We start from the raw sequence: 26,834 nt of genomic DNA, 5'->3' as shown, positions 1-26,834 counted from the left end.
CTCTGCGACTTTGGAGACTTTGGAGAATACAAATTGCCCTGTCTATTGCAACCAATCAGGTTTTGTGTTTTGTAGGCTAAACTATTTTGCCACTCATTGGTTACTGTGCGCTGCACACTTTTGTCCCTTGTTTCCTTTATTCTCATAGAAAGGAGAAAGATTTGGGAAAGGGCCAGAATCAGTGCTCATTACTAACCACCTGGCTGACTATTCTTAGCCATCAGTATCCATAAAATCTGCCACTTTTAGGGTCTACTTGGCTAGAGATGCTGAGTCATAGGGAAGCTGTGTTGGTGGCTTTACTAGTCAACAACATGCACCGCAATGGCCCTTGTATTCTAATTAGTGCTCCAGTTTGCTTGGGTAACTTTTACATGGCTGAAATGACAGTTGGCTTTTTGCATTGCTGTTTTTAAAATATATCCAAGAAACACAGAAGAGGAAAATCCTCATTCCCTTGAATAAATCATTCCAACTTTCATCACACCACTCTTCCTCTGTAATGGATACTCTTCATCTCTACTACAAATCAGGTTATGTGCAGTCTAGGGTCTGACACTCTGGGAAATGCTGTGTGCCCTGTACCATATTGCACAGGTTCAGGCACAGATTGTATAGGGTGGAATAGGGAAGGATTTAATAGCATGATTTTTTTTCGTTTCGCTATGCTGAGGATACCTAACTGCTTCCAGAAGTAATACAGTTCTATAGTTTCTCATCCTCTCCCCCAAATCCCTTTTATAGATCCTAGAGTTCATCTGTCAGTCTTACAAGCACCATCGCTGTCCTTATTAAGAATGCATGTGCCACGACTAGGTTTTATTGTGGTGCAGTTGGTGTGGTCACTGGTTACAAGTGTTCTGCTCTTGGGACTGGTATCTTTCTCTTAGGGACTACTTGTCTTCAACACAGGGTGAAGGTTAAGGATAGTGCTAGGGTAAAAACTAAGGGTAGGTCTAGGATGATAGTTAAGGGTGGGTCTATGATGAGGGTTAGGAATAGGTTCAGGTAGGTAGGGCTAGTTTTAGAGTTGTAGGTAGGGCTAGAGGGAGGGTAAAGTTTGGGGCTAGGGTGAGGGTTGTGATGAGGGTTAAGAATTTACTAAGCATTTGGATTAAAGGACTAGAGTGATTGTTAAGGTGAGGGCTAGGCTGAGGGCTAAGGTAAGCCTATACTGAGAATTAGGGAAAGGACTAAAGTGAGGGTTCATGATAGGGCTAGGAAAAGAGTTAAGGGTAGCGTTAGACTGAGTATTAGGGTTTCTGGTAAAGTAAAGGCAAATAGGGCCTTTAGAATAGTAATCTAATTCTGAAGAGCCTCAATCTAAAAGCAAACAGTGCCTGACCCTTTCCAAAAATGTCATCATATTGTAATTGATGATATGATTAGCTAGGTTATAGAGTAGATAGCTACAGGAAAGTCCCACCATTGTTCATATTCTATACAGAAGAAAGAGAAAACTGTATCTTGCATATCCAATATTCAACACTAGCCACAATTATGGCGAGAGTTTCTTTAAACAAATGGCTGGAAAGAAAGGGTGTCCTTGATATAGCAGTGACAGGTTGATGAAACCTTGTAGTATGAGATCTACATCTGACATAAATGTAATAATAACCAGAGAACTCTATTGTGATATCTTCAGCCGCTGACTCTGTCTAGCAGGCTCATTTCAGACCTCATTTAATTAGGTGTCTGCTCAAGCCAAGGCTTTTAAAAGCTTTTCACACACTACCAATGGCTGCAGGATCTTCCTTCTACTGCCATAATTGGTTTGCCACAAGACAATTAGCTCACCGGGGTTACTATGTGGCATCTTTCGAGTATGCAGAGCACTTCTATGGCTTGTTTAACCCTCTTACAGGTTCACATTTCAGTGGTGATGGACCAGGGCTATTTTTCTATTTTTCCATGAAGATTATTTAAATGTGGGAAGACTGGGGCAAAATTTTTCAGGGATACCTTTAAAAAACCCCAGAACTGTTATTGGAAACCAGATCCCTTTTCTGGCCTTTTTGAGGTTACTGGTAGCTTGGAAAAGTACAGTGCCAATAAGCACACGTCTTTACCTGTTGGGGGAAGGTATGCTCGTAAACCTAACCTGTAAAGGGTCAAATAAAACTGACTAATACTTACATAGAAGACCTGGCAGAAAGACTGTGTAGGACTCTACAGCTTCCAGAGAGATGCTGATGCTTCTAAAACAAAAAATCTAGTTTCTGAGCAAAAGCAAAAAGCTCCTTCAACAGGGCTTACTTGGTGCCTGGGTACAGTCATGCTGGGTGCTGAGAAGTTGTGTCTAACACTCAAGAAAGTATAGGAGCTTTAGATGTCTGGCTTACAAGACATGTGTAGGGTAAAAGGATATGAACAGCTGTGGAGATCTGCAAAGATATTTTTATTTGTCACAATAAGAGGGTCTTAAGGAGTTGATACCCAACACATTTTTAAGGCTTCACACAAATCACACTTTATCAGGGCTCAGAGTTATTGTGTAAGAAGGATCTGGGCAAGTGATTTATCCTGGGTTTTATTTTTAGTAAACTGTAGTTAGAGGCCCATTCAGTTAAAGCAGAATTAAACTGTATCTGAGCACACAAGCTGAAAACACAATTTAATTAATTTTTAATTTTTAAAGCAAATTCGCCCATTCATCCATATCTTCATGCTTTATTTTGTTGCAAAATCACTTGAAAAATAGCCTCCTAGCATTTCTAGCCATAGCGATCTTAAGTAAGGGCAGATGATTCATGTAGCATTTACTTCCTGGGATCCATTTGCCCTTAGCTCAGGCATGCATGCAGGAGGGTATGTTTTGCTGAGAAAGCTCCTTCTCCTTTCCTCCAGATGAAAAATTCCTGGAACGTGTGGCATCATTTTAGCCTAGACTAGCAACCAGGAACCAAGTGAAGAATTCAAAAAATGTTTAAACCAAGTAAATATTATACACCTTCCTGTCTATTTACTAATGCATAAGCATAAGGATTACAGAATTGTATTGTTGATTGAGAGAGTTTAGTTCTGATTTAAGTTGTCTAAAAAGCCTGGTTCACAAGATTGGCTGCACAGTCCTTCTGCAAGTAGTTCAGCTGTATATTGTGCTGTCTGCAGGGAGTTTATCTTTAATATTAATTTAAATCCAGTAACTGAAATGCAGGTAGCATTTATTATTCAATTTTGGAGACCGGGTACAATGGGAATATCAGCAGACTTTTTCAGTTAGTATGGACCACAATTGGTGTAAATACATCATGTCAACACTAGAGTGCCTCTTAAAATAATTGTACAATGTTGTCAACTATGTAACAAGGGACACGTCTTTTGTGGATCAAAGTAACACAAGAATTATGTGTATTTTTAATTAGATTGGGAATTATTAAGCTAGCAAGACATCAGCTCCCTTTGCACGGAAGATTACAAGGAAAATGCAATTTTACAGGAAAAAAATTATTCTAATTTTTTTCTTCCTTTGGTTGGAACCTTGTCTTCAAGTGAGTGACTGAAAGCAAAACTGCGTGTGTTGCCCACAGCTACCAATCATTGTTCCTCCTGTCTCTAGGGCAGGGTTGGCAATAAAAGGCAAATTCTGACTGGCTACTCCAACAAAGTCTTTTGTGTTTGCAGCAAATTGGAGTTGATTTACTAATCTGCGTCAGATTTCATTTTAGCAATCGATCATTATCTCATAAACATGTTCAACTCTCCTACATAGTTATCAATATGTGCAATAACATATGGTGGTGACATTCTTGTTTAGTGAATTCTTGCCATTGTAATATTATTAACTGGTTCCCAGTAGGCTGCGTGTCCATTACATGTAGTTCTGTGTTACATGGTGATGTACATGTACGTAACGGGCACAGACCTATATCACTAGCTCTCAACTGTCTTGTTGTTTGCTGTTGCTGCATACAGCATGTACCTCGTCTTCTGTCACCGTTCTTGTTCTGCCACTGATGCCTTTTCCAGTGGCGTGTAATGCCTTTGGTGTCATTAGCTCCGCTTCCCTAATACAACTCTATTCGTCTGGGCTGTGCAGACTCAGCAGGGAACATTATCTTTCTGACTCTGGAGAGTCGCCGCACCTAACCTCTTCACCGCTGCAGCGGGGTGTCACATCTCCTTGTATAATCTCTTATCCATGCAGACATTGACAGTCTTCTCTCTCTAATCTTGACTAAACTAGTCACCAGCTTCTAACTAGACAGTCCATGCAGGGAAAAGCAACAGGTTCTATTCAAATTGAACCTGTCATCAGAATATGTGCCTTAAAATATTTACATATTCTAAAACTGTAAAATAACTATAAAACAAGCATGCATTCACCTCCTTAGCTACAGGTATTGTGGAGAAATGAATCTTCAGTTTTACAAAGTAGACACTGAAATACCAGCACCTTTGGACTTTTTACTCTGTGGACAGTATAATATTTGCAGCCTGACTGGCCTCTAATGTAAACACACAGATGTTCCTAAGCTGTTAGAAACGGACTAAAAACATATCAGAGTCTTTGTTGTGATGTTTGAGAGTGAATTACTTCATAATACAAGCCGCTAGAGAGGTCAGGGTTTTCATAGGGACTTGAGACGTCAAAGTTGGCACTGAAACTTCAATACCTATTTATGCAGAACAGTGAGAGGGAGATAATCATTTGGAGAGCTCACTGGCTCTGGTTAGGCAGCTGAAATGAATCAAAGCTTCTCTCCAATGGACTTCCAGAAATCCTCTCAAAGTAAAACACAACAGATGGAGTGCCAGACCAAATGGTAAAAGAGTCCAAATTGCTTTAATAATTTACACATAAAATATTGTTGTTTGTTGGCCAACTTCCCACCCCTTCGTCAGGGCTGCTAAATAACATAGGTATTTATGGTATTGGGGTATGCTACCAAATATTAAATTGAGGATGCCAATAATTTTGTCCAGTCCATTTTTGGAGGTTTTGTGTGGAATGTGTCAGATTTGGCTTTTTGTTTCTCCACTTTTTTGTGTCCTACCAATACAAACAGAAGAAATAAACATGAGAATGCATAAACATTTGTAATTGCAATACTTTTCTGGGCAAAGTGGTGCATTATCTGACAGAAATGCAGGGGTGCCAATATTTTTGGTCATGACTGTACATGGTACAGCAGGAACATATCAGGAATATGAAATGTTGGGTTTACATATTCTGTAAAGTGGACCTAGAGTGTAATATATTTTTGGATGATAAGGACAGGGTGCTAATTTTTCACTGAAACACTTCCAGGTATTTATTACCTCTCACAGAGATAACAATACTTTCTCTGACAATGCCTTCATTTGATTTTCTCCCCAGAAGGATGGAAAGATCTTTGCTCAGGCATAAGCCAGGGTCAGCATCTACTTTATGGACTGAGATGCCCGCTCAGAGATCAGACAGTCAGGTAATTCCTGGTACCTACGCAGTTCTTAGTTGTGTTCCCAAATGCCTGACACAAGTCAGACCCTGATTCAGCCTCTCACCTTGTGACTGACTACAAAGTTACAAAGTTGTCTGATCACTGTGAGTGAGAGAAGACTAAGTAAATGTTTCCTCCTGCCTTCAGGAGATTAAATATAGAATAGAATGAATTTTGGGACACGTTACAAATCATCCAGTAAAGTTACTAAAGAGCAAATTCTTTAGCCATCTTATCTGTGACAGCATCCCACAGATAAGGATCCCTTTGAAAGGGTGATCTGGGTGCATTTAAAGAGAATCTGCAGAAAAGGAGAAGCAGCACAAGGAGCCAGTCATGTATGCTGCAGTACAAGGAGCATGCTAATAGGAGGAGGGAGCAGAGTGACAGAGCAGTGAACTCATTAGTCTCCTGCTTCTATGTCCACTGTTTAATCACTGGCTGGGGGAGCGAAAAAAACCTGTAAGTGTTAATGAACTGCAGCAGAGGAAAATCGGGTCTCCTATGCTGACAGAAAGTCTGTGTAAATTTTAGGACTGGGTGAACAGAAATACAGATCCAGGTAAAACAGCTATTTGTCTGGTGTTCAGCTTTAGTGTCAGCTAAAGCGTTTTAAATGCTTCTGAAGCTGCAACCAGCATTCCTGGATGTTTTAGATGCTGCTCCACGCATTTCAAATGCTTTTAAATGGATATTGAGTGAGATGTTATTTATCGAATGTTTACCAATTAAAAATCTATGTGTATTTATCCTTGCATGGAGAACAGGGTCTGTCTTTATTGTTCCCCTCAAAGTGGTCTTTCAGCATGGATGTCAATTGCCACATCTGGCATACAAGTGGCCTCCAGAAATCAATGAGCCATCTGACATACACTTTATGGTCAAAAGTATTGGGACACCTGCCTTTACACACACATGAACTTTAATGGCATCCCAGTCTTAGTCCGTAGGGTTCAATATTGAGTTGGCCCACCATTTGCTGCTATAACAGCTTCAACTCTTCTGGGAAGGCTGTCCACAAGGTTTAGGAGTGTGTCTATGGGAAGGTTTGACCATTCTTCCAGAAGCACATTTGTGAGGTCAGGCACTGATGTGGGACAAGAAGGCCTGGCTCTCAGTCTCCACTCTAATTCATCCCAAAGGTGTTCTGTCGGGGTGAGGTCAGGACTTTGTACAGGCCAGTCAAGTTCCTCCACCCCAAACTCGCTCATCCATGTCTTTATGGAGCTTGCTTTGTGCACTGGCGCACTGTCATGTTGGAGCAGGAAGGGGCCATCCCCAAACTGTTCCCACAAAGTTGGGAGCATGAAATTGTCCAAAATGTCTTGGTATGCTGACGCCTTAAGAGTTCCCTTCACTGGAACTAAAGGGCCAAGCCTAACCCCTAAACAACAACCCCACACCATAATCCCCCCTCCACCAAACTTTACACTTGGCACACTGCAGTCAGGCAAGTACCGTTCTCCTGGCAACTGCCAAACCCAAACACATCCATCAGATTGCCAGACAGAGAAGTGTGATTCGTCACTCCAGAGTGTAAGTGTACAATTCACATGTTCCTATGTTAAAAATGGCTGTGTGTATAAGTGGGTGCTGCCGCGACCATCGGCTAAAACCAAACAGAATCAGCAAGGGAGAATGTCACAAGCACTCCGAGGATCACCAATATGGCTCCACAAGTTTTAATTAACAATCACATAATTACAGCAAGGCAACGTTTCGGAATCTTGCAGGACCCCTTCATCAGGCATGTGACACATGCCTGATGAAGGGGTCCTGCGAAACTCTGAAACGTTGTCGTCACTCCAGAGAACACATCTCCCCTGCTCTAGAGTCCAGTGGCTGCGTGCTTTACACCACTGCATTTGACGCTTTGCATTGCACTTGGGGATGTCAGGCTTGGATGCAGCTGCTCGGATATGGAAACCCATTCCATAAAGCTCTCTACGCACTGTTGTGCTAATCTGAAGGCCACATGAAGTTAGGAGGTCTTTAGCTATTGACTCTGCAGACAGTTGGTAACTTCTTCGCACTTTGCGCTTCAGCATGCGCTGACCCCGCTCTGTCATTTTACATGGCCTTTGTGGCTGAGTTGCTGTTGTTCCCAGTTGCTTCCACTTTGTTATAATACCACTAACAGCTGACTGTGGAATATTTAGTAACAAGGAAATGTCACGGATGGACTTATTGCACAGGTGACAACCTATCGCGGTACCACACTTGAATTCACTGAGCTCCTAAGAGCGACCCATTCTTTCACAAATGTTTGTAGAAGCAGTCTGCATGCCTAGGTGCTTGATCTTATACAGCTGTGGTCATGGAGGTGATTGGAACACCTGAATCCAATGATTTGGAGGGGTGCCACAATACTTTTGGCAATATAGTGTATATACAGCTGCAGCCATTTATTTGCACACCTCTGTATATGCACATACGTAACCTCAGTTTTGTGAAGTCTTGGGTGGGCACGGTCCCTCTACCCTGTGAAATCTTTGTGTGAATCCCTGCCTCTGCCGAACAAAATTCTGCAAATCTGACTGAGAGAAAAACACACACAGCACTTATTTTATTTTGTTGTTTTTTTTTTCTAAACACACACAGAACGGCGGGTGGCGGTTTCACAAACACTCATTAATATTTCGATGTATGCGAGGCATTTCAATTTGAATCAAGCACACACACACACAGCATCTAATAAAATAAAATGCAAATATGCGGAGATTTCTGCTCGGAGAGAATGCGGCTGCAGATAATAGGATTATAATTTGTCTACACTGCTTTCTTGCGCGCTCTTCTTATTTTCTGTAGCTGAGCCAGTGTGAATAGCAGCAAGCAAGGACCACGGGATTACACAAAGCTCACCGCCATATAAACCCCTTATCAGGAGATACCGCTGAACAATAGAGCCAGGGAACGGTAGCCATGTGAGAATACACTCCGACACCCCCAGCTTTGTGGAAGCAGATGTTGCGAAATGTAGAATGATGGTGAGGCTTTAAAGCTGAACTCTGAGCACAAACATTTTACTTAAATAAATTCTTTCAAAAACACAAATGATATAAATCCACTTTGTTTGCACCAAATGCCTTCACAAACGCAGATGGTACCATGTAAAGTAGCAATGACATCCTCACTGTACTGTACATAGCCTATGCAGAGAACAGAGCTGTGGGAGGGGCCCAGCAGGCCCACCCTCTAGAGGCTGCCTTCAGAAAACTACAGGAGGGGGCGGAAACAAGACCAGTCACTATGCACAAAGAGAGAAAGAGCAGCAGTGACCAGTCTTTATTACAGGAAGCTCCTGCTCAGAGGCAAAGTTTCACACTGGATTACTGCACAGATATGGAAGAAATACTCAAAGCACACCTAGATTACAGTCAGGATACATGTCTCTTGTATTTAGACAAAATTTGCCTTTCCCCAGTTTCAGACTCCTGCAACTATTAAAATCCTTTCATACTCTCCAGATAGCATTGCAATAGCACCAATATCAGAAATCTCAATTTCAAGTCAGAATTCAATATAATGTTCCCACTCCTAAACTCTGTGGTGCTTCAAAAAGTATACAGACAGGACTGTTGCCGCAAATACTATGCAACCTCCCTCTAGCAGGTCTACAAATCTATAAATATCTACATAGTTTATTATATAAATCTTAAAATCATCCAAAAATGCCATGCCACATATCAGTGGGTTCACATAAAAAATATTTTATGAGAAGTTGTACCACACTGCACTTCTTGAGCTACAGTGTGGTACAAGTCCTCATAAGATGTTTTTTATGTGAACCCACTGATATGTGGCATGACATTTATGGATGGTTTTAAGATTTATATAATAAACTTTGTATCTTTTATATTCTGTTTGTGTGCATGGTGCCACGTTTCATAATAAGACCCTGTTAAGTCCCTTGTTACAACAAAAAATATCTTTCTTGAATACATGATATGGGATGTGGGTGCAATATGACACAGAACCACTACTTCAATATTTTTCCCACATCTGTAACAATCTGATTATACAATCCACTTTTAGGCGATCTCTGAAAACCTATCCCTTCAGGGAAGCCTACCCTGCCTTCAGCTAATAACGGAATCTTCTATTTCTTCTATCAGTTCATCCCCCACAGTTATAACCTTTTGTACCACTAGCCCCTCCCTCTTAGATTGTAAGCTCTAAGGAGCAGGGCCCTCCTAACCCTCTTGTATTGAACTGTATCGTTTTTGTATTGTTGAGCAAACTGTTGGCGCTATATACAGTAAATCCTGTATAATAATAATAATAATAATCTACTTAAAGTAAAACTAAAAACTGAATAAAAAATTGTGAGCATGCAGGTTCTTTATTGTAGAAGAGACATGCAATGTCTCTTCTGCAATATAATACACCTACCTGCCTGTCTGAAATCCTCCCCAAAACGTACATGGAGCCACGCATGTGGCCACAGTGCCAGCATGACAAAATGAATAACTGCTGCACATGCATGGAAATAACATCCCACACCAGCCAATCAAAATGGTTGATCACTGGCTCCCAGAGAGAAGATACCCCTGACCACTGTTGAGTAGGTGAGTATCCCTGACTTTAGTTCCACTTTAAGGGTCCTTCATGTGAGTTGCTCTACTCTGTTCAGAAGGGGATCCATGAGAAGATCACCTGCTGGATTAGAGCAGAATGGGATGCATGTGGGTTTTGTGACATCATTTGTTCATATTTGTATAGCGGGCTGTGGCAGACCTGTGATGGCTCTATGGGCAAAGCGAAACAAAAACGAGAAGCGCACCAACCTTGCACATTACCTCAGTAACCAAAATTTATTAATTACAAAATGTATTAATTCGAAACGCGTCAGAGGTACTGAGTGTCTACCCCCATGATGGGACTCGCGCTGGCTCCTTATCTTTCAAGTCCCTCTGAGGACTTACATGCCTGATTTTATTCACTGTTTGTGAGTATCATTTTGTATTTAATACATTTTGGTTACTGAGGTAATGCACAAGGTTGGTGCACTTCTCGTTTTTGTTTCGCTTTGCAGTATTGGTCGGGCTTCCCCAGCCTTTTTTGGAGCTGCACAACTCTATATGCACTGGTGGTCGATTTTCCAGTTCTGGCTCGCCTGGGTCCTAGAGCGCAGGAGAATTAGTTTCTGGTTAATGGCTCTATGGGCTGCAGGATGTAAACAGCCTTCTGTCCATTTAAATTAGGCTGCCTCCAATCCCTCACATTTAGGTCTGGAAAAATGGAAAGCACTGCATTATTTTCCATTTATTTTTCAGGACCTGGACGGACTCAGAAGTAGGCAGATGTAAACGATACGCCTCCCCATTGACACCCCGGTTGCACTGGGTGCGACTTGGCATGCGATTTGCATGCCATGCGACTTACAAATCGTATGCAAAGTCGCACCCTATTGTCCGCAATTACAGGGGTCATATCAGTGCGGCTCCGACTTGGTCGGAGCCGCACCGATTTCTAAAGTAGTACATGCAGTACTTTTTGTGCGATTTGCATAGACATCTGTGCAAATCGCACCTGAAATCGTCAGTCTCCCGAGTTTGAAATCGCGCAACTTCACTGTAAGTCGCACGATTTCAAAGTTGGGCTTTATGTGACTGGGGTTTTATATCTACCTGTCCATATAGTAGCATGGAGCTTCAAATCAGGTGCAGACATGATTGGTGCAAAACTGACAGGCAGACATGATTGGAAAGCCTTATTAAAGGGGTCTTTCATAGAATGTAAGGTAAGGTAGTGAAAGAAAGTGACTGTAACAAATTGATTGAAAGAAGAGACTAACATGTGTGGCAAGCTTTAATATCTGTGAGATGATAAAATTGCAAACAAAAATGTTACCAATGTTTTTTTAATACATTTCTTCCTAAGTCATGTTGCTCATGTTTATGTTTTTATACACTTATAGAAAAACTAAAAATGTAAACCACAACTGGATGCCATTTAGTTTGCTAAATGCTAGTTTCTATGATCTGTGTGTCATAGACCATTGGAATTTTTCCTGTAAAATTGGCATATCAGTGGCATTGACCTCCTGACAAAGTGGCAATGCAGGAGCACAATTTGTAGAAAGTTGTCACCCTTTGTCAAGAAGTGCTTGAGCATACCAGGATCACCAGGGATTATTTTAATGAACGCTGTGGATTTAATGAAAACAATTAAAAACAACTTTTATTTAACGGACATTAACAAGATAAATCTTATGACAGATTTTAGTGATTGGGTTTACATATACTTTTATCGATTATAAAATGTGGGTGTGGTCACTGGGCAAGGAAGTGAGGAGAAATCCCCTCAGCGGGGGCATCAGACAGCAATAAACCTGACATTGGTTCTGACCTTTTCTTTCTGTGTCCAAAACTAAAAATAATGCTGGATTTCCTCTTTAAATATGGCATTCAATGCATTTATTCGACCTTCCCCCTCTGTAGTTTGTGAGTTCAGCAGAGGCTGTAAAATGAGGACACAATTTCGCAATTGGGAAAACCAAAGGGCTGTTGGGAGCTGGGGGTAAATTGATACTTTCCTCTAATCTTTTCAGAAAACATGACAATTGGTCCCTGAGAAATCCATTGCTATCTGTAATCTTTCATTCCCTTCAATTGACTGTCTTGAGACCACCCTCCTAACCGCAGCGTGTTGCTGAATTTGCAGACCTGTCAAGCACCTCTCATTGTGCCGCGACTTTTTATCATCCTGCCGTCTAGATCTTCTCCCAGGTTTTTCCATTAAAATGTCTTTGTTTGGAGAATAAACAGCAAAATAAAGCCTACCTGTACCCAGTCATATCTAATCTTCTAGAATTACAATGACGGACTGTGAATTAGGAATCTGACTGACCCAACTTTCCTTGTTTATGAGCGAGACTCATGAATGTGTAATATTTATGCCTGCTCTTGGAAAGCACAATAATTCTCTGTTCTTCAATGAAAAATGTACAGACTTGATATGAAAAAGGCAATGCTTGTTGGCCATGCTGTGAGACAGAACATTTTCATAGATTCACAAAGTATCTGGAGGTATCATTTGCAGAGGAAGCTATATAGCAGCTGCATTCACAGTCAGGCCTAAACTCCCAGATCATGGACTCTAGAAAGAGGGATGTGAGCTATTTGTCCTGGGAAAAAAAGACACACACCATAGTGACAGTGGCTGGATAGAATAAGTTTATATCCATACATTCGTAGGTTAGCTCTGCATCCTGGAGGAAGAGAGCAGCAATCTTGGAGATCAAACCACCCTCAGCTTTAAGGACAATGTTGGAGTTTGCACTGACTCTGCATCCATAGGATCAGTGACCTAACTGGGTTCAAATAGAGGCATATGGACCAAGCACTACAATGTTGCTACTCAAACTCACCTATACCATTTCTCTATCCATTAGGACAAGGCTTCAATACTTAGAAGCACCAATTAGACTTCCTTCGGCCTATCTCTGTCAGAACTACGCAGAGAATTGTTCCTTTTCCCCAACACTGTCAATGATGACCACATCTCTCAAGGGAACACTAGGAACAGTCTTTCCAGCACTCCACAAAATTATTGACTGGATGTTCAGCCTTTACATCATAGTACAACACAGGCGAAGCACTTTACTCTTTAGCTTATTACATTCTACATGTGCCCAACTAGAGGTCCCATAAATAATCTTACACACTACATCACTCACAGGTGAATGGAGAAGAGAGAGCTTGACCCAGCACCCTCTTCCCCCTTGTCCACCTATTAGACCACAGCCCCACCTATAGTAATAGTCTTCTATTACTGTATTTACAATAGGCTCTTGAAGATAGTGGTCTTGATATAATAGCATAATGTGCACAGTCTTTAAACATGAACAGCATGGCCCCACTTAAAGTATCATTGCTGATTTTGATACATACCACCTCGAGAAAACTTTCTGCTGAGTACCTGTCAACCTTCAACACAAAAGAGGGAACCAAAGATAACAATTCTTGACTGGTGTACAACGTATCCTATTTGGCCAGGGCCAAGGAAGGCTTTGATTGTGAATCCCCAAGATTCCAACCCTTTACCCTTTTGATTCTTTTCTTCTGTACAATGCAATATTCCCACACAGTCAATCACCTTTTATACCACATGCATTAAAAGATTATTACCATTGAGAAATGATAAATGCTCAGCGCTAAAACATTCCTCATCACTTTATACAGTACCATTGTTAATGTGAAGACACCAGTGAAGAGGATGCTAATTTTATACTTTCCTTTTCTACAATGGCGGAGAGGTCAAGTTGCCTTGGAACCCATCACCTCCTTTCAGCACACACTCACTGCGTGTTCCAGAGACTGCCAAACATGGATATACTGTTCATATGCACAGTGATCCTAGAGCAACAATGGTTCAATTACTTGAAAAAGAGATGGTCCCTTTCATTGATAAAAAACAACACATAATAATTAGTAAATGTAATGCTACATAAAGCTGCCAGAGACTTCAGAAAAGCAATAAAAGATGATCAGAGACTATAGCCATAGTACAAGAGATGGGCTGGGACTGCAGACTTGTAACAGGAGTTGGTCAGAGTATATAGCCATGTTACAAGAGGTGGTGAGAGACTACAGACATGTGACAGGAGAGGATCAGACCCTGCAGACATGTAACAGGAGATTGTACGGGACTGTAATAATGCTACAAGAAATTGTCAGAGACTGCAGGCATGCAACAGGAAATGGTCAGAGAATATTCCAATGCCACAGCAGATGGTCAGAGACTGTCAACATGCTATAGGAGTTGTTAGAGACTAGGCTTACGCTTCAGAAAGTTTTAGCCTGGAGACAAATTACACGCGATTACTATAGTTCACTCCTATTAAAACCTTTTAAAAATCAATATTCCACAATTGTACTACCTAGAGCCCCCTTAAAAAATTGTGTTTGCCACATTTGATCTTTCTCTCGGCAAGTTCCATTCTAAAAGATATGAGGGAAAAAAAAGAAAAAAAAAAAGAAAAGGGATGGCTATTACAGATGGACATCACAGAAAAGAAAAAACAAGATGAACAAAATAAACCAAACTATTTAACTGCTGAATGTCAGTCTAAAGAATAATTTTCCTTTACTGGCTTCAGTGAGTACCTAGGTAAGGGAACCATGGTCTACTCTCTGCAGGGTCCCTGATTACTGCACAATAAGTGCCAAAGGGCCATAGGTTGAACACCTGGGTCCTAGATGCTTCTACATCTTCACGCCTGAATCACTAAACCTCAGAACACAGGAGCCCAGCCTGTGTGCAGTGTGAACCTCAGATGCAGTCACTGCTGCCATCAGCAGGTCTATACATGTAAATAAAGTAAAGCTCTGTAAGTGGATGCTGGCAGGATGTAGCTGGCTGATAACAATATGTATAGCAATGCAGCCTTATGCTGCATGTATGGGCCCCCCCCCCCACCTGTCATTGGTGACATTCAGCCACCACCGGATCCAGGTTATCCCCACTTCACTGCAAGAGATCAGGATTATACACATATTCTGCACGCTCCTTGCTGTGATACAGAGCTGATAAATCACCAGCAGAGTACAGGGCTACTGGAGCTCAAGAGGACCTGTCACTCTTGTAGGACAATCATATATTCACTGGGGGAAGTTACAAGTACTAAAGCAAGCTTGGGAGCTATTACCCAGAGCATATAGGTTGTGTTTCATGAATCAACCCATTGCTGGTGCACAGGGGCGGACTGACCATTTGAGCACTCGGCCACTGCCCAAGGGCCCGGGATCAGTAGGGGCCACATAAAATGCTCCTGGTACCTTTTTATATGCTTTTTTGGGTGTGTTTTGAGTGTGGGCAAGGACACAGAGGCCCCATGATCCCCAATTGCTGGGGGCCCCATGAGTTGTCAGTCCGCCCGTGCTGGTGCAGATACTATATGGAAGTTGAAGAAGACCTGTCTGTGATGCCCACAGAGTATATTTATCTTCCTTCATGAGCTAGATACAGGAGAAAGGAGACAGGCCAATGTGTATTATTTCCAGTCACTTTCCCACTTGAGGCATTGTTTGCCTTGTGCCTCCAGGCAAAATACATCACCTCACATATAGGCCATGATGGTTAGAACCTAAAACTTTAATCTGTAACAGATATAATGACAGGAAGAATTGGTCACTAGGCCACAGCAACTGGTCCTTCAGCCCTTGTTTCTAAGCTTAAAAATATATTTACAAAAGTTGTCTAATGGAGGGGCGAGATATTGTTTTATCATGTATGGAAGGTGGCAGCTAATATAAAGCCCAGGACCAGACACCCTGAAACCCTTTGCTTCTGCGTACTAACAACTAGACTTGATGCAATGTCTTCTTGCTGACAGATTCTCTTTTTTTCGATTCCTTTAACATTCTCAGTGATTTGATGTCCTCTGGCTTTTCCTTCTGCACTCACCACTATACAAAATAAATTAATTTTATAGCAGGAAGAGTAGCAGCCCCTTATATACCTAGGAAATCAAATGCAGACATCTTACAATCCCTAGAGACAGAAGAAAGCATTAGGTGGTTTAACTTTCCAGCATCCAGCGAACAGATAAGTCAGTTTTGGGCAGAGTGACCCTTTAAAGTTACTGTGTTTCATTTATCATTCTGACCCTCCCTTCCACTGTTCCACTGTAAGAAAGAAATGACCACCATTACACAGAGCAAACTAAATGTCATCCATTCAGGGTTTACAGTTACTGTAAGTCAGACAATCAGATCTTTACAAATATGTAACAATATGGGCACCACACCAAGGCTCATAGAGTCCAGAATGGTTCTAAATAATAGAAAAAGAGATTCAATGCTTTCTGGGGGTTGAAATGTTCCCCTTTATCAAGCTTATATGTTATGTGGCCTCAAAAATGACTGGACCTAGGCTTGTATATGTAGGTAGGTTGTATTGTATGACAACCTGCTGGTGGTATTATTCAATTTTACAATTACAAGTGTTATCAATATATCACTACTACTGAGTCCAGTAGTTTTTGAGGTCCATACTATATAAGCCTTGATGAAGTGGGATTATCTGAACCACTGAACCATGTTTCTGTCTATTTCCATTAATTATTTGATTATACACCATTCTGTTGTTACTAGTTTTTTTTACATATTTAGACTTTTCTTAGGACCTTTGTTTTGTTGGGGGTGTGCCATACATGTGAGTAGCCTTAGCGAATCGAGTCAACTTAGGCAATGAAACAATCACTCACAGCACTATGTATTAACAAAAGGAGATCTAGCGCCTCTTATGCATGTACCCAGATTTTTACGACATAGCCAGACAAGGAGAGGTATTGTTAATGAGCACTTTCAACAGAATGTCCCATTTACCGACCAGGGACTCCTCTGACACCATTAATATTAATGAACTCGCCTAATGTAGACAATCCATTATTAATAGAGATATTTTATATTAACAGAGTGCTGTTGTGTCACTTCACACACCATTTCCAGCAAAGGAAATTTTCCTATAAATGTCCATAGACATTCTTCTCAGCCTTCCTCCACTCCCCTTCGCTGTCTCATCTCCGTTCCGTGCTCCATCTCTCGCTGTTCGGTCTCCTCCCTGCATCTTGGCAGCTCTCTATTTCCACCTGATCCTCCTACCTTTCCCTTCTCTGCCTCTTAAAGTCTTGGCTTCCTGTCCCCATCCCCTCCTTTTCATCATCTCTCTCTTCTTCTTGCCCGTTCCCATCATTTGATCTGATCTTTGTCGTTTTATCTCCTTTTCTGTTTCTTGTCTATTTTTGACACACTCTGCCTATGTTGCTTTACAAAGGGGAAGAAACTGGGATGAGATATGGAGGGGGGAAAAAAGAAAGAGAGAGAAAGATCAGAGTTGGTGAACGACAGCATCAATTTTCCTTTCACTAAGGGCCAATCTATGTTTTATTCCGAGGGGAATCGGATCAGGTTCTCTAATTTGGACACACATGCCGGTTTGTGACAGCGTGCTCCATACACAAGATGACAAGAGAGAACAAAACACAATGCGTTTGTATGTTTCTAATTTACCCTCTCAGAGGACGTTCCTGTACAATGCATGTTAGCCTTAAACAGGGCCTTCTGTTAAATCTGTCAATCAAAATATAGATTAACTTGCTGACCCTGGAAGGAAACACTTTGGGTTTGTTCTGTAAGATCTGCGTTAGAATGCCTGTAACAAAATCTCCTAGCTACAAAGGTAATCATTTATTAGAACTTAAAGGAAAGTTGCAGTGGGAGGATATAGGGGATGCCGGGGCTAGATATCCTAAAACAGTGGCTAGATAATTGTCCTTTTGGCAATGCTATCCAAAACTATTATAGTGGTGGTTTAGATTATATGGTTATTGGCAGCTTCCACACACCAGAGAATTCCAACAACTCCCTTAAGTTGTTGTGTAAAATAATGGATCTGACATGGAAGTGCTACACCACAGTTAATAGTCCAAATACAGATTTATTCCAATGGGAGGTCAGGTGGAAGATCAAATGAGGAAGCCAAGGTGTTTCATGTGCCCAAAAATGCCTCCTTCATTAGGGTTTTTATTATGTCTTCTTATACACCCTTATGAAGAGAGGTGATTTGGGGACCCCCCAATACATGTTGGCCTCCTCATTTGAACATCAACTTGACTTTATATTATATTCAAATTGTATCTGGACTCGTGTGGTGTGGCATGTCTATCTCAGATCAACATGCTACATGTCTGGCTTTCATGTTAATCCAGTAGCTTCAATAGTTTCTGAGGCACTGACCAGAAACAAGGCAGCAGATCATTCACTCCAAGGTTCTAAAATTTGTTCTGATTGGTGACTCTCAAAGTATGGAAGCCAGAGACACCAGGCAACCAGAAGTGGGCAGCATCCACCCTTAATGAGAAGTAAGTAGACAAAACTCCTGCAACAATGGAGGGAGGTAATAGCAGCCACCATTTGTGAAAGTCCATGAAAAAACCCCCACAAATAATTAGACAATTCAGCTGGAAAGGGGGAATTCACCCACTATATTATGTGTTCTGAATTTCTTTTAAGGTAACCTGTGCTGGGAGAAATATGGAGTTGATCATTGCTGACTGTTGGAGATGCTAGGTGCCTGTTATGGCTCCCGCTGGAAATGCTATTTGCCTTGCACAATGTCCTTTGGATTTAACAACTAGATTATTATTATTATTATACAGTATTTATATAGCGCCAACAGTTCGCTCAGCGCTGTACATTACAATGGGGGACAATACATGAGACAGTACAATAACAATACAATGCGATACACGAGGGGTTCAAGGGCCCTGCTCCTTGGATAGATCAAATGTGCCTCGTGTGGAAATGTCATCAGATATAAATTTTGTGTTAAGTGCATAAAGGTTAGGAAGGACAGTGACCGTGTAATACTTTCTGTAATTTCATCATCAGGCTGTCACAGAGGATGGCACCATATTTGCTTAGCTATCATTCAGGGTCAGCACCTACATCCTGGACTGGGATGTAATGACACAAATTAAGTAAATCATGAGGCCTGTGCAGTCCTTGGCTGTGTTCACAAATGTCTGACACGATGAGCTTGTGAAGCAGCCACCTTGTGACATGCTACAAATTTACCATGATGCAGTCGCAGACTGATCATTGGGGAGAGGAGACTGAAGAAATGCTTCCTCCTGCCTGCAGCCGACTAATGACATCATCTTAAACTAGGCATAGTCACTTATGGTCCTCAATGATTATTTTTTCATTAAAAATGAGATGGAGCTTTTCTGAAAAATGATATTCTTGCTGTATATTGTGACATGCCTGAGATTTATGTATGCAGACTTGTAAAATTATTGACAGGTCCACTTTAAAAATCCTTTCAATGCATCCCCAGTAAGACCCCCACACTGCACAGATGTTGGTAAATCTAAAATAGATTGAACAACTGGATTGAAATGTGCACGGCCAGCTTGTGTATTCGTTTTTATATTTCATTCACAATATGCTGTTTAAATTATTACTGCATTTTCGCACACTCTTCAGCTCCTAAATGTGTCTGTTTGTGAAGCTTTTAATGCATGGCATTTAAAGCAGCAATATCAGACTCTGTGTTAACCTTCTCGCTGATCACTTCTAGGCCTTTTATACAGCGACTGTATTACCGGTGAATCAAGCTCTTTGTGCTTTTGTCTATATCCTCTCCCTGTCAGCTGTCTGTATGTGTGTCTCTGTACATTGGTTTACACTCTGCATGACATTCTTGTACAGAGATATGAAGTGGTTAGGGTAAAATGTTACAGGTTGAAGCATCTCTATGTGGCAGTATTTTCCTGTGTGATGAGAGGAGCATCTATTAGTGGACGTTTTACAACTTAAAGCTGACCTCTGCGCATAAAAACATTAATTTATGTATATTCCTCAATAAACACAAAAGAATGTAAAATCACTTTGTGCAAAACAAATGCCTTTGCAAGCCCAGATATTACCCTGTAAAAGTAAACATGACATCATCACTGTGCTGTACATAACCTGTGCAGAGAGCAGGGCTGTGGGAGGTGCAAAGCAGGCCCCACCCACTACAGGCTCTTTGCAGAAAACTACAGGAGGGGGCATAGACGAGACCAGTCACCCTGCACATGGAAGGATTGCAGCAGTGACCGGTCTTTATTAAAGGAAGCTTCTGCACAGAGGGAAAGTTTCACACTGGATTAGTGCGCACATCTGGAGGAAATACACCCCTGGTGAATCTGGCTGCGAAATTAGCTTTACAATTGCAACAAACCTATCTATGCAAAGTGGTAAGCCATTCCTGAACTAGTCATTTTCCACATTATGAATATGCCCAGAGGTACAAATAGTTTTATCGCAGCAGTTGCCTATAAAGTTATCAATCCATACATGAAATGCCCTGGTAAAAAGACAGACTTGAAAAAATGTAGCGCTGTCAGCATATGTATAGGAAAACCATTATCCCAAACATATTCTTTGTAACATTTTTGTGGTGATTTTTACTTTAATTATTAATTGTCCTTCACATTAGCAGATGTGTTAATACAGCCAACGTTTCTGCCATTCCCCAGTGAAATAAAATGTACAGATTTTTAGAAAATGGTAGCAATAAAAAACTTGATGGGGTGAATTCTAGCTGGTGAAAAAGCAGCAAATCTTTCTGTGAGTCCTGGTAAACATATGGAAGTGTAACTGAATAACTATGTCTTTTTCCTTTATATAAATGAACTTTGCAAAGTCTGATATGACATGTTTGTTGCCTTCTCCATCCGCTCACCACCATCACAGGGGGGGACAAAAAAATCCCTGACAGAAAGCCGTCTTTATTTCTGCAGCTTTCACATTTCCAGACGGCTCCATTCTGTAGTATGGGTGCAGCTGGCGACCCCTCCTTCCCAGGCAATTACAGACCAGCCACCAACAGGTCTCCATTTTACTCTGTTGAGCCCAGGAAAAATTCTACCTACTGCATGAAATCCAATTAGACAAAGACAAAACTGATGGAGAGCCACCAGGCCAATGCAAATCATCGCCATAAATTGCTTCTTAAAGTCCCACTTCTGGGATGGGGAAGGAGCCCAAAATGGCAAGCAGATGCCAGACTCTGAATTTGGAAGCCTTTGCTTAGTGACATGCACAACGGGGCGATTACAGGCAATTATGTGGAGTAGAGGGGGCGACGGGCACAGTGGCTGCTGAATAGGCTGGGTGTCCGCGTCAATTTGGGATGACAAACTTTATTGTACTTGCCCGTCATGTGGAGTTCCTGTAGAAATTCTCACATTAATAGCATATAATAGCTAGAATCGGCTTTGAGGGGAGTCAGTATAATTAACATCATTAAAAGATGGCACAACTGTGCTTATGGCTGCTTAAGGCACAGCTCCAGGCAAACATGAAAAAGAACTGTTTAGTCCACTTAATTTAAGGACCTGGAGTTAAAATCGTGATCCGCTTTACACAGACAGGAAAGAATTACCTACCTTTGCCAAAAAATACCACGGTATTGTGGCTGAAGGTCACGTGACTAATGCCATGGCAGCTATGCCTTGGGGTGCCAATTTTAGCCATCAGTCATTGAAAACTATACTGGCATGCAACATGATGGTGGCAGAAATGCAGCTTTTATAGATACATGAAACTTGTGTGTATATATTATATATTACATTTTACATGGAAGATCAGGCTGAGATTGTTTATTGTATTCCCAATGATGTCACCATAACATGTTTCACACATCTGGACAGATTATTACAAAGCTTACAGGTAAAGAAAAGCAAAGGGAGGACAATGTTACCGACTGGAGGTGACAGGGAAGGTTCAGAGCTGCAGTCTCAGATAGTGGTGTCACCCTAACAGACTATATACAGTATGACAGGGAAGGGGGGGATTCTGTTCACAATGCTTTGTTTGGTTGCGGTTCCACCCTATTGCTTGTATGCATGGACACAAATGAATAGAAAAGCAGGGTCAATTGAAATGACTTTTCAGCATTCTGGAAAATAAACAGCCTTTAGATTTCGATAAATGACCGATTATTGCAAAAGGTGAAGTTGCTCACCAGAATTTGTTTAAGCAAACTAAAATTCGATTGGACTCTGTGAGCCTACAGACATCGCCATTTGCTTTATTACTGAACACCTCTTATTCCTGATATTTCCCTGGCACTCTGGTCTGCATCATGGTGGGGTACCAACAAAGAGGACCTGTCATCTGAACTCTGCTTCATGACCTCTGCTCACAGCGACTGTCCGCTCCTGAACTATAAGAAACAGCGACCCATAAATAGCCTGACACAAAGGCTCAGTAAGATTGATCAGAAGAGGAGAGGGAAGAGAGGAATCACAGCTTCGCACTCCAATGACTGACTCCAGGAGAAAACAGCGGGCACATTTTACATCAGATTCCACCCACTCTACCTTCTCCCAATAGACCTGCCAGCTAAGCATACACGTTAGCTCTTGCTAGAGAAGTATGGGTTTCTAATGGGAACTATAAGATCTTTGCATCCGCTGGGGGAGCCAAGCCCAGACCGTCTGACCTTCTCAGCCTGACTGGGAATGTACAGTGGGATGGCAGGTGGATGGAAGGTCTCCAGTACATGTGCTGTAGCCTTTTCCAGCTGGAAAGATGCCAAGTGATTGCAGGTGAAGTTAGTTCATCTTGTGTGTTTGTGCGGGGGCAACAGGACATCATTTCAGGGGAGCACAGAGAGCAGAAGATTTTCTCAATTATTTATCAGCATGTGAGTTTGGTCCCCAAAGCAGCCCCCTGATAAGGTCACCACTACCCCCCCCCTTCAGTGTTGCCCCATGTACATAAAACATTTTCTTGTTTAAAATGTCCCCAACTCATCATAACAATGTGCAAATAATATTACATGGGATGGTTCTATCTGTACAGTCTTACAACAAAAAGCAGCCTCATTGCTCCAGCCTACTGCGCCTAATAGGATATCATGATTTCTGGTTAGAACTTTGACCCACACTCCACATTTCTAAAACCATTTTAAGCAACCTTCCAGCGGCCTTCAATAAAGTGTATCTAAAGACAAAACTTTCTTTTCTTGGGGCCAACATGGCAGCATATTACCACTAATATGATGTCATGGATTAGTGCCAGGAAAGGAAAATTATGGTAAGCATGTGATACCATTTTATTTTTCTTGGATGGAGTGGGGAAGGGTTTTTATTGGCGCTTGCTGAGGACATTTTCTCTGCTAACTATTCTCACTGAGACATTAAGGGATGGGAAATCCAAAATGTTACAGGAGGTGATGGGGAATCTTCAACTGACAGACTTGCTCTGGTGACAGCTGAAAGGGTATTTCCCCTCATTATGGAGGGATTTCTTCACACTTCTTGTGTCTCTGAGGACAGAAAATCCCCCAAAGGGACACAGGTACAAAAGAGAACCTGACATTGGTTCAAACTATTCCATAAGGGCTTGTTCACACCAACAGCATTGTCCAATGCAAGAAGGCAATATGCTTTATATCCTATAGCTTCAGTTCACTCCAACATGTTGCGTTAGTGTTGCGCTGAAAATAAATATATCTGAACCAACATCTCTGTTATATGCAAAAGTTTGCTGGAAATACATAAGGGTGTATAGCAGTGTGCAAAGGGTTAACATGCTCACACACCTATGTGTTTTGTATCTACAGTATACTGTGGATGTGTGTGTGTGTATATATATATATATATATATTGTATATGCTAAGTGGATTTAAGCACAGATATCTCTTCGTTTCTATGGCTGAACTAAAACATGTTTGCGAAGCGCGTTCTGAACATTCTAGTTGAAACATGCTGCAGCACATAAAATTACATAAAATGTATTTTTTTAAGAAGGAATAAACACACACTGCAATACTTTTGCAGCTCGCACATAATGTGTTCACACTGCACTATAACAAGCACCGCTTGATGTGAATGAGCCCTAAAATTAAACAAAACTGTTTCAGCATTAGATATACCTTAACACAGAAACAAACAGATCCCGAGTTCCATTGCTCTGAGCAGTGGTGGGATTCTTAGGCACAATCATTGGTCACCATGCAGTTCAAAAACTGCCTGACCAATCAGAGTCATACAGAATGGGATTGCAGCGGTTCACAGCGAGTTATGAGAAATTGTCACAAACTTCACACAGCTCTTGTAATATAGTTCAGATCACAACACACCACTCGAGTCATATTAAATGCTGATGTGTGTGTGTGTATGTATATATATATATATATATATATATATATATACACTACTTGTCACAAAGTCCTGACCCCCCCACATCCCCTTCCTGTGTTATCGATGCAGACAACCTCTTTCATACATCGTGGAAGGTTTTGAAACTCAAAGTCTCAGGAGGAAATGAGAACAAAATCAGAACAGCGTTTCCACACTGGTACAGAGGGATGCATGGATACATTCCTATAGGTAACACTTCAGGTTATTCATTCAGCCTGTCTCCTGGCGTCAACATCAAACTAAACGCGATTCCAAGCAGCCTGCCTCTGACTTGCCTCAAGAAGACAGGTTTAATCTTGCTGTTTCTTTATTGATGTGCAAAATAACAGCCAGAGATGCAGAACCTGACAGTTGTGTGTTATTAGATTGGTGGCCAGGCATCCCTCAAAATGAGGGGACCGCAGCCCAAAATGGAGTTGTGTGCCTAAAAGTTCTGAGCGGGGGTACCGGGCCAAAGTCTTCTATGAGGGACCATAGGGGTCATCCACAGAAGGATATCTAGAAATAACACACAGGGAATTCTTCTTCGATATTAACATCATCCCTTCTTACAATGCCATTGAGTATCTCCTCTACACAAACAGGGTCATGGGCAAGCTTGTGTTTGTGCAGCCGACATGGCTGAATGACAAGGGATGTTGACGGTTAAAGCAAGTAATGAGGTCCTATTACACGAAATGGACAAATAACAAGAGACCAGCTCTGGATTTTTTAACCCCACTGTGAGCACTCTGCGTGAAGAGCCATCATTCTGTTAGAGATGGCCGAGCCAGCTACAGGGAGCTGGGATGAAGGACATGATTCTCTCTGCCCAAATAAGCAGCGGTGTTGCTCGAACAGGCAGTGTTTGGCTCCTGCCTGTTGGATAAAAGCGTCCATTTCTATCCAGGAATCCGGTCCTTTTCCCAGCTATCCTGGCACCCATTACCATCTGTACCCACCATTACCATGCCCGCCAGATGCCTCCAAATACCTGTCAGATATAATATCTCTCTTGGTACCCCTTTGCCACCCCCTGTCCAAAATCCTTTGTCAGCAGCCATCTCCTGGCACCATGAACTTGGTATCATCTCTAGAACTTATCTCTGACCCCCCAGAACTCTTTACTTTTCAATTCCACTTTCTGAGACCCATCAATATTGGACAACACACATTTTCACAGATTGTCAACAAGTAGCATCTTATTTTCAGACAGAGCACCCTCCATGCACCCTTTGCTTCTGCAGCTCCTGAAAGTTCACTTTCTTCTTCAACCTGCCATCGTCTCATGGCTACAACGCCTGGCACCTACAGCAATATTCTCCAGTGTGCCAGCCCCCTCCATTGGCATGCAGCATACGTAGCAGCCTGTGCCCCCCTTTGGGCAGAATTCTGCTCCCTGTGCAGGGTTTGAGCTGAAATTCCAACAGGTGACACCACCTCATCCATCCATGTCAAAGCCCCTGTTCATTGCCAGCAGAAGACATCCGCGACTCGCACCTTTTTTTTAATTAATTTGCCTCTCCATGTATTTCTAGCAAAGTTGAGGACCAGGCATGACAAGACGGAGCTGTGGGTGGACAGATTCAGAACCGTTCGGGTACAAAGGCAACCTGCGCTGACATCCAAATCCAATTCCTCAACAGCAGACGGTAGATACCACACAGCCAACATCCTCCTGTAACCTCCGGAGCCAGAGGAGACACCTGCACAGGGAGACAGAGGACACACCAGCACACACACATCGGCTCCCGGAGCTCGCCACAACTCTAAACTGCACAAGGTCACCCCCTGCCGTAACCCCCGGCCAGGCATGGAGCCAAGCAAGATGCCCTCGTCCAGCAGTTCACTTTGAAACAAAGTAAAGGATGAAAATGTTTTTTCCTCCTACCTCTGCCGAGCAGGATACAAGTGAGCAGCAGCAGTTCCAGCCGGCAAGGCTTCATCCCCAGCAGCATCACCGCGGACACAAGAGAACAATGTTGGTTTCAGCCGTTCCCCCCTGCACCGGGAGGGGGGTTTGTGGTCCCTGGATCCTTGCAGCGCTTGGCTCAGATTGCATCCAGCCTTGGCGGCTCTTGAGCTGCACAAACACACTGACTGTGCAGCAGCAGCATCTTCTCTCCTGTGTGTGGCTGCCTCAGCTCTGAGCACCTCCCTCCCTCCTCCAGGCAGAGGCAGAGCTGAAATTACTCAGTGCTGAGCGTTTAGGAGCGATCTCACTTTCTGGGGGCCGATTCACTAAAGGATAAGCATTTACGCTGGCACACCCAGCCAAGCAAATTGTATGGTCACTGAATTTATTGTGCGCACAGGCTACAACGCACATACGCAACATTTATTAGGGCCGCTTGCACAAAGGCAAAGCGTAGTCATTTTTAATTTTTTTTTTATGTTTTGGTGCATTGTTGGAAAACCGTACAAAGATCCGTAATGCAGCGATGTGTTCAAAGCTTTAATAAAACCTTGAAAATTTTACACGTGAATACAGTAATTTCCGCATATACACATGTATACACAAGTACATATGAGCGTATATGTGTAAATTCAAACACTGGCAGCTAAAGGAGGACAAAGAATTTTACACATGTACACATTGACGCATCTGTGCCTGTGTATACACAAGGTCCTTAAAAACATATTGGGCGGGTTTATATGTAGCAGTTATGGATATTTTTACCTTACGGTATACCTCTGGACTTTTCTGCTAGTCTCTGCCAGAAAAA

At 42.0% G+C, this 26,834-nt stretch overlaps 1 protein-coding gene across 2 annotated transcripts in view; it reads right to left on the bottom strand.

Annotated features, from left to right (window-relative positions):
• The window catches only part of KIRREL3 (kirre like nephrin family adhesion molecule 3), a 1,079,924-nt gene extending 1,053,639 nt beyond the window's left edge, over positions 1-26,285 (bottom strand). The window contains exon 1 of one of the 2 annotated variants that reach the window (XM_089652098.1): positions 26,000-26,285. In XM_089652098.1, coding sequence (XP_089508224.1) covers positions 26,000-26,066 — 67 coding nt within the window. In that variant the 5' untranslated portion in view covers positions 26,067-26,285. The remainder of the gene's footprint in view (positions 1-25,999) is intronic. The other variant, XM_089652099.1, reaches the window with a different exon arrangement.
• Positions 26,286-26,834: the final 549 nt, after the last annotated feature.

The sequence above is a fragment of the Staurois parvus genome, unplaced genomic scaffold, assembly GCF_062004578.1.
Source record: "Staurois parvus isolate SC_StPar_1 unplaced genomic scaffold, SC_StPar_1.0 ptg000671l, whole genome shotgun sequence".
Taxonomy (NCBI): domain Eukaryota; kingdom Metazoa; phylum Chordata; class Amphibia; order Anura; family Ranidae; genus Staurois; species Staurois parvus.
This window is presented reverse-complemented; position numbering and strand designations above follow the sequence as displayed.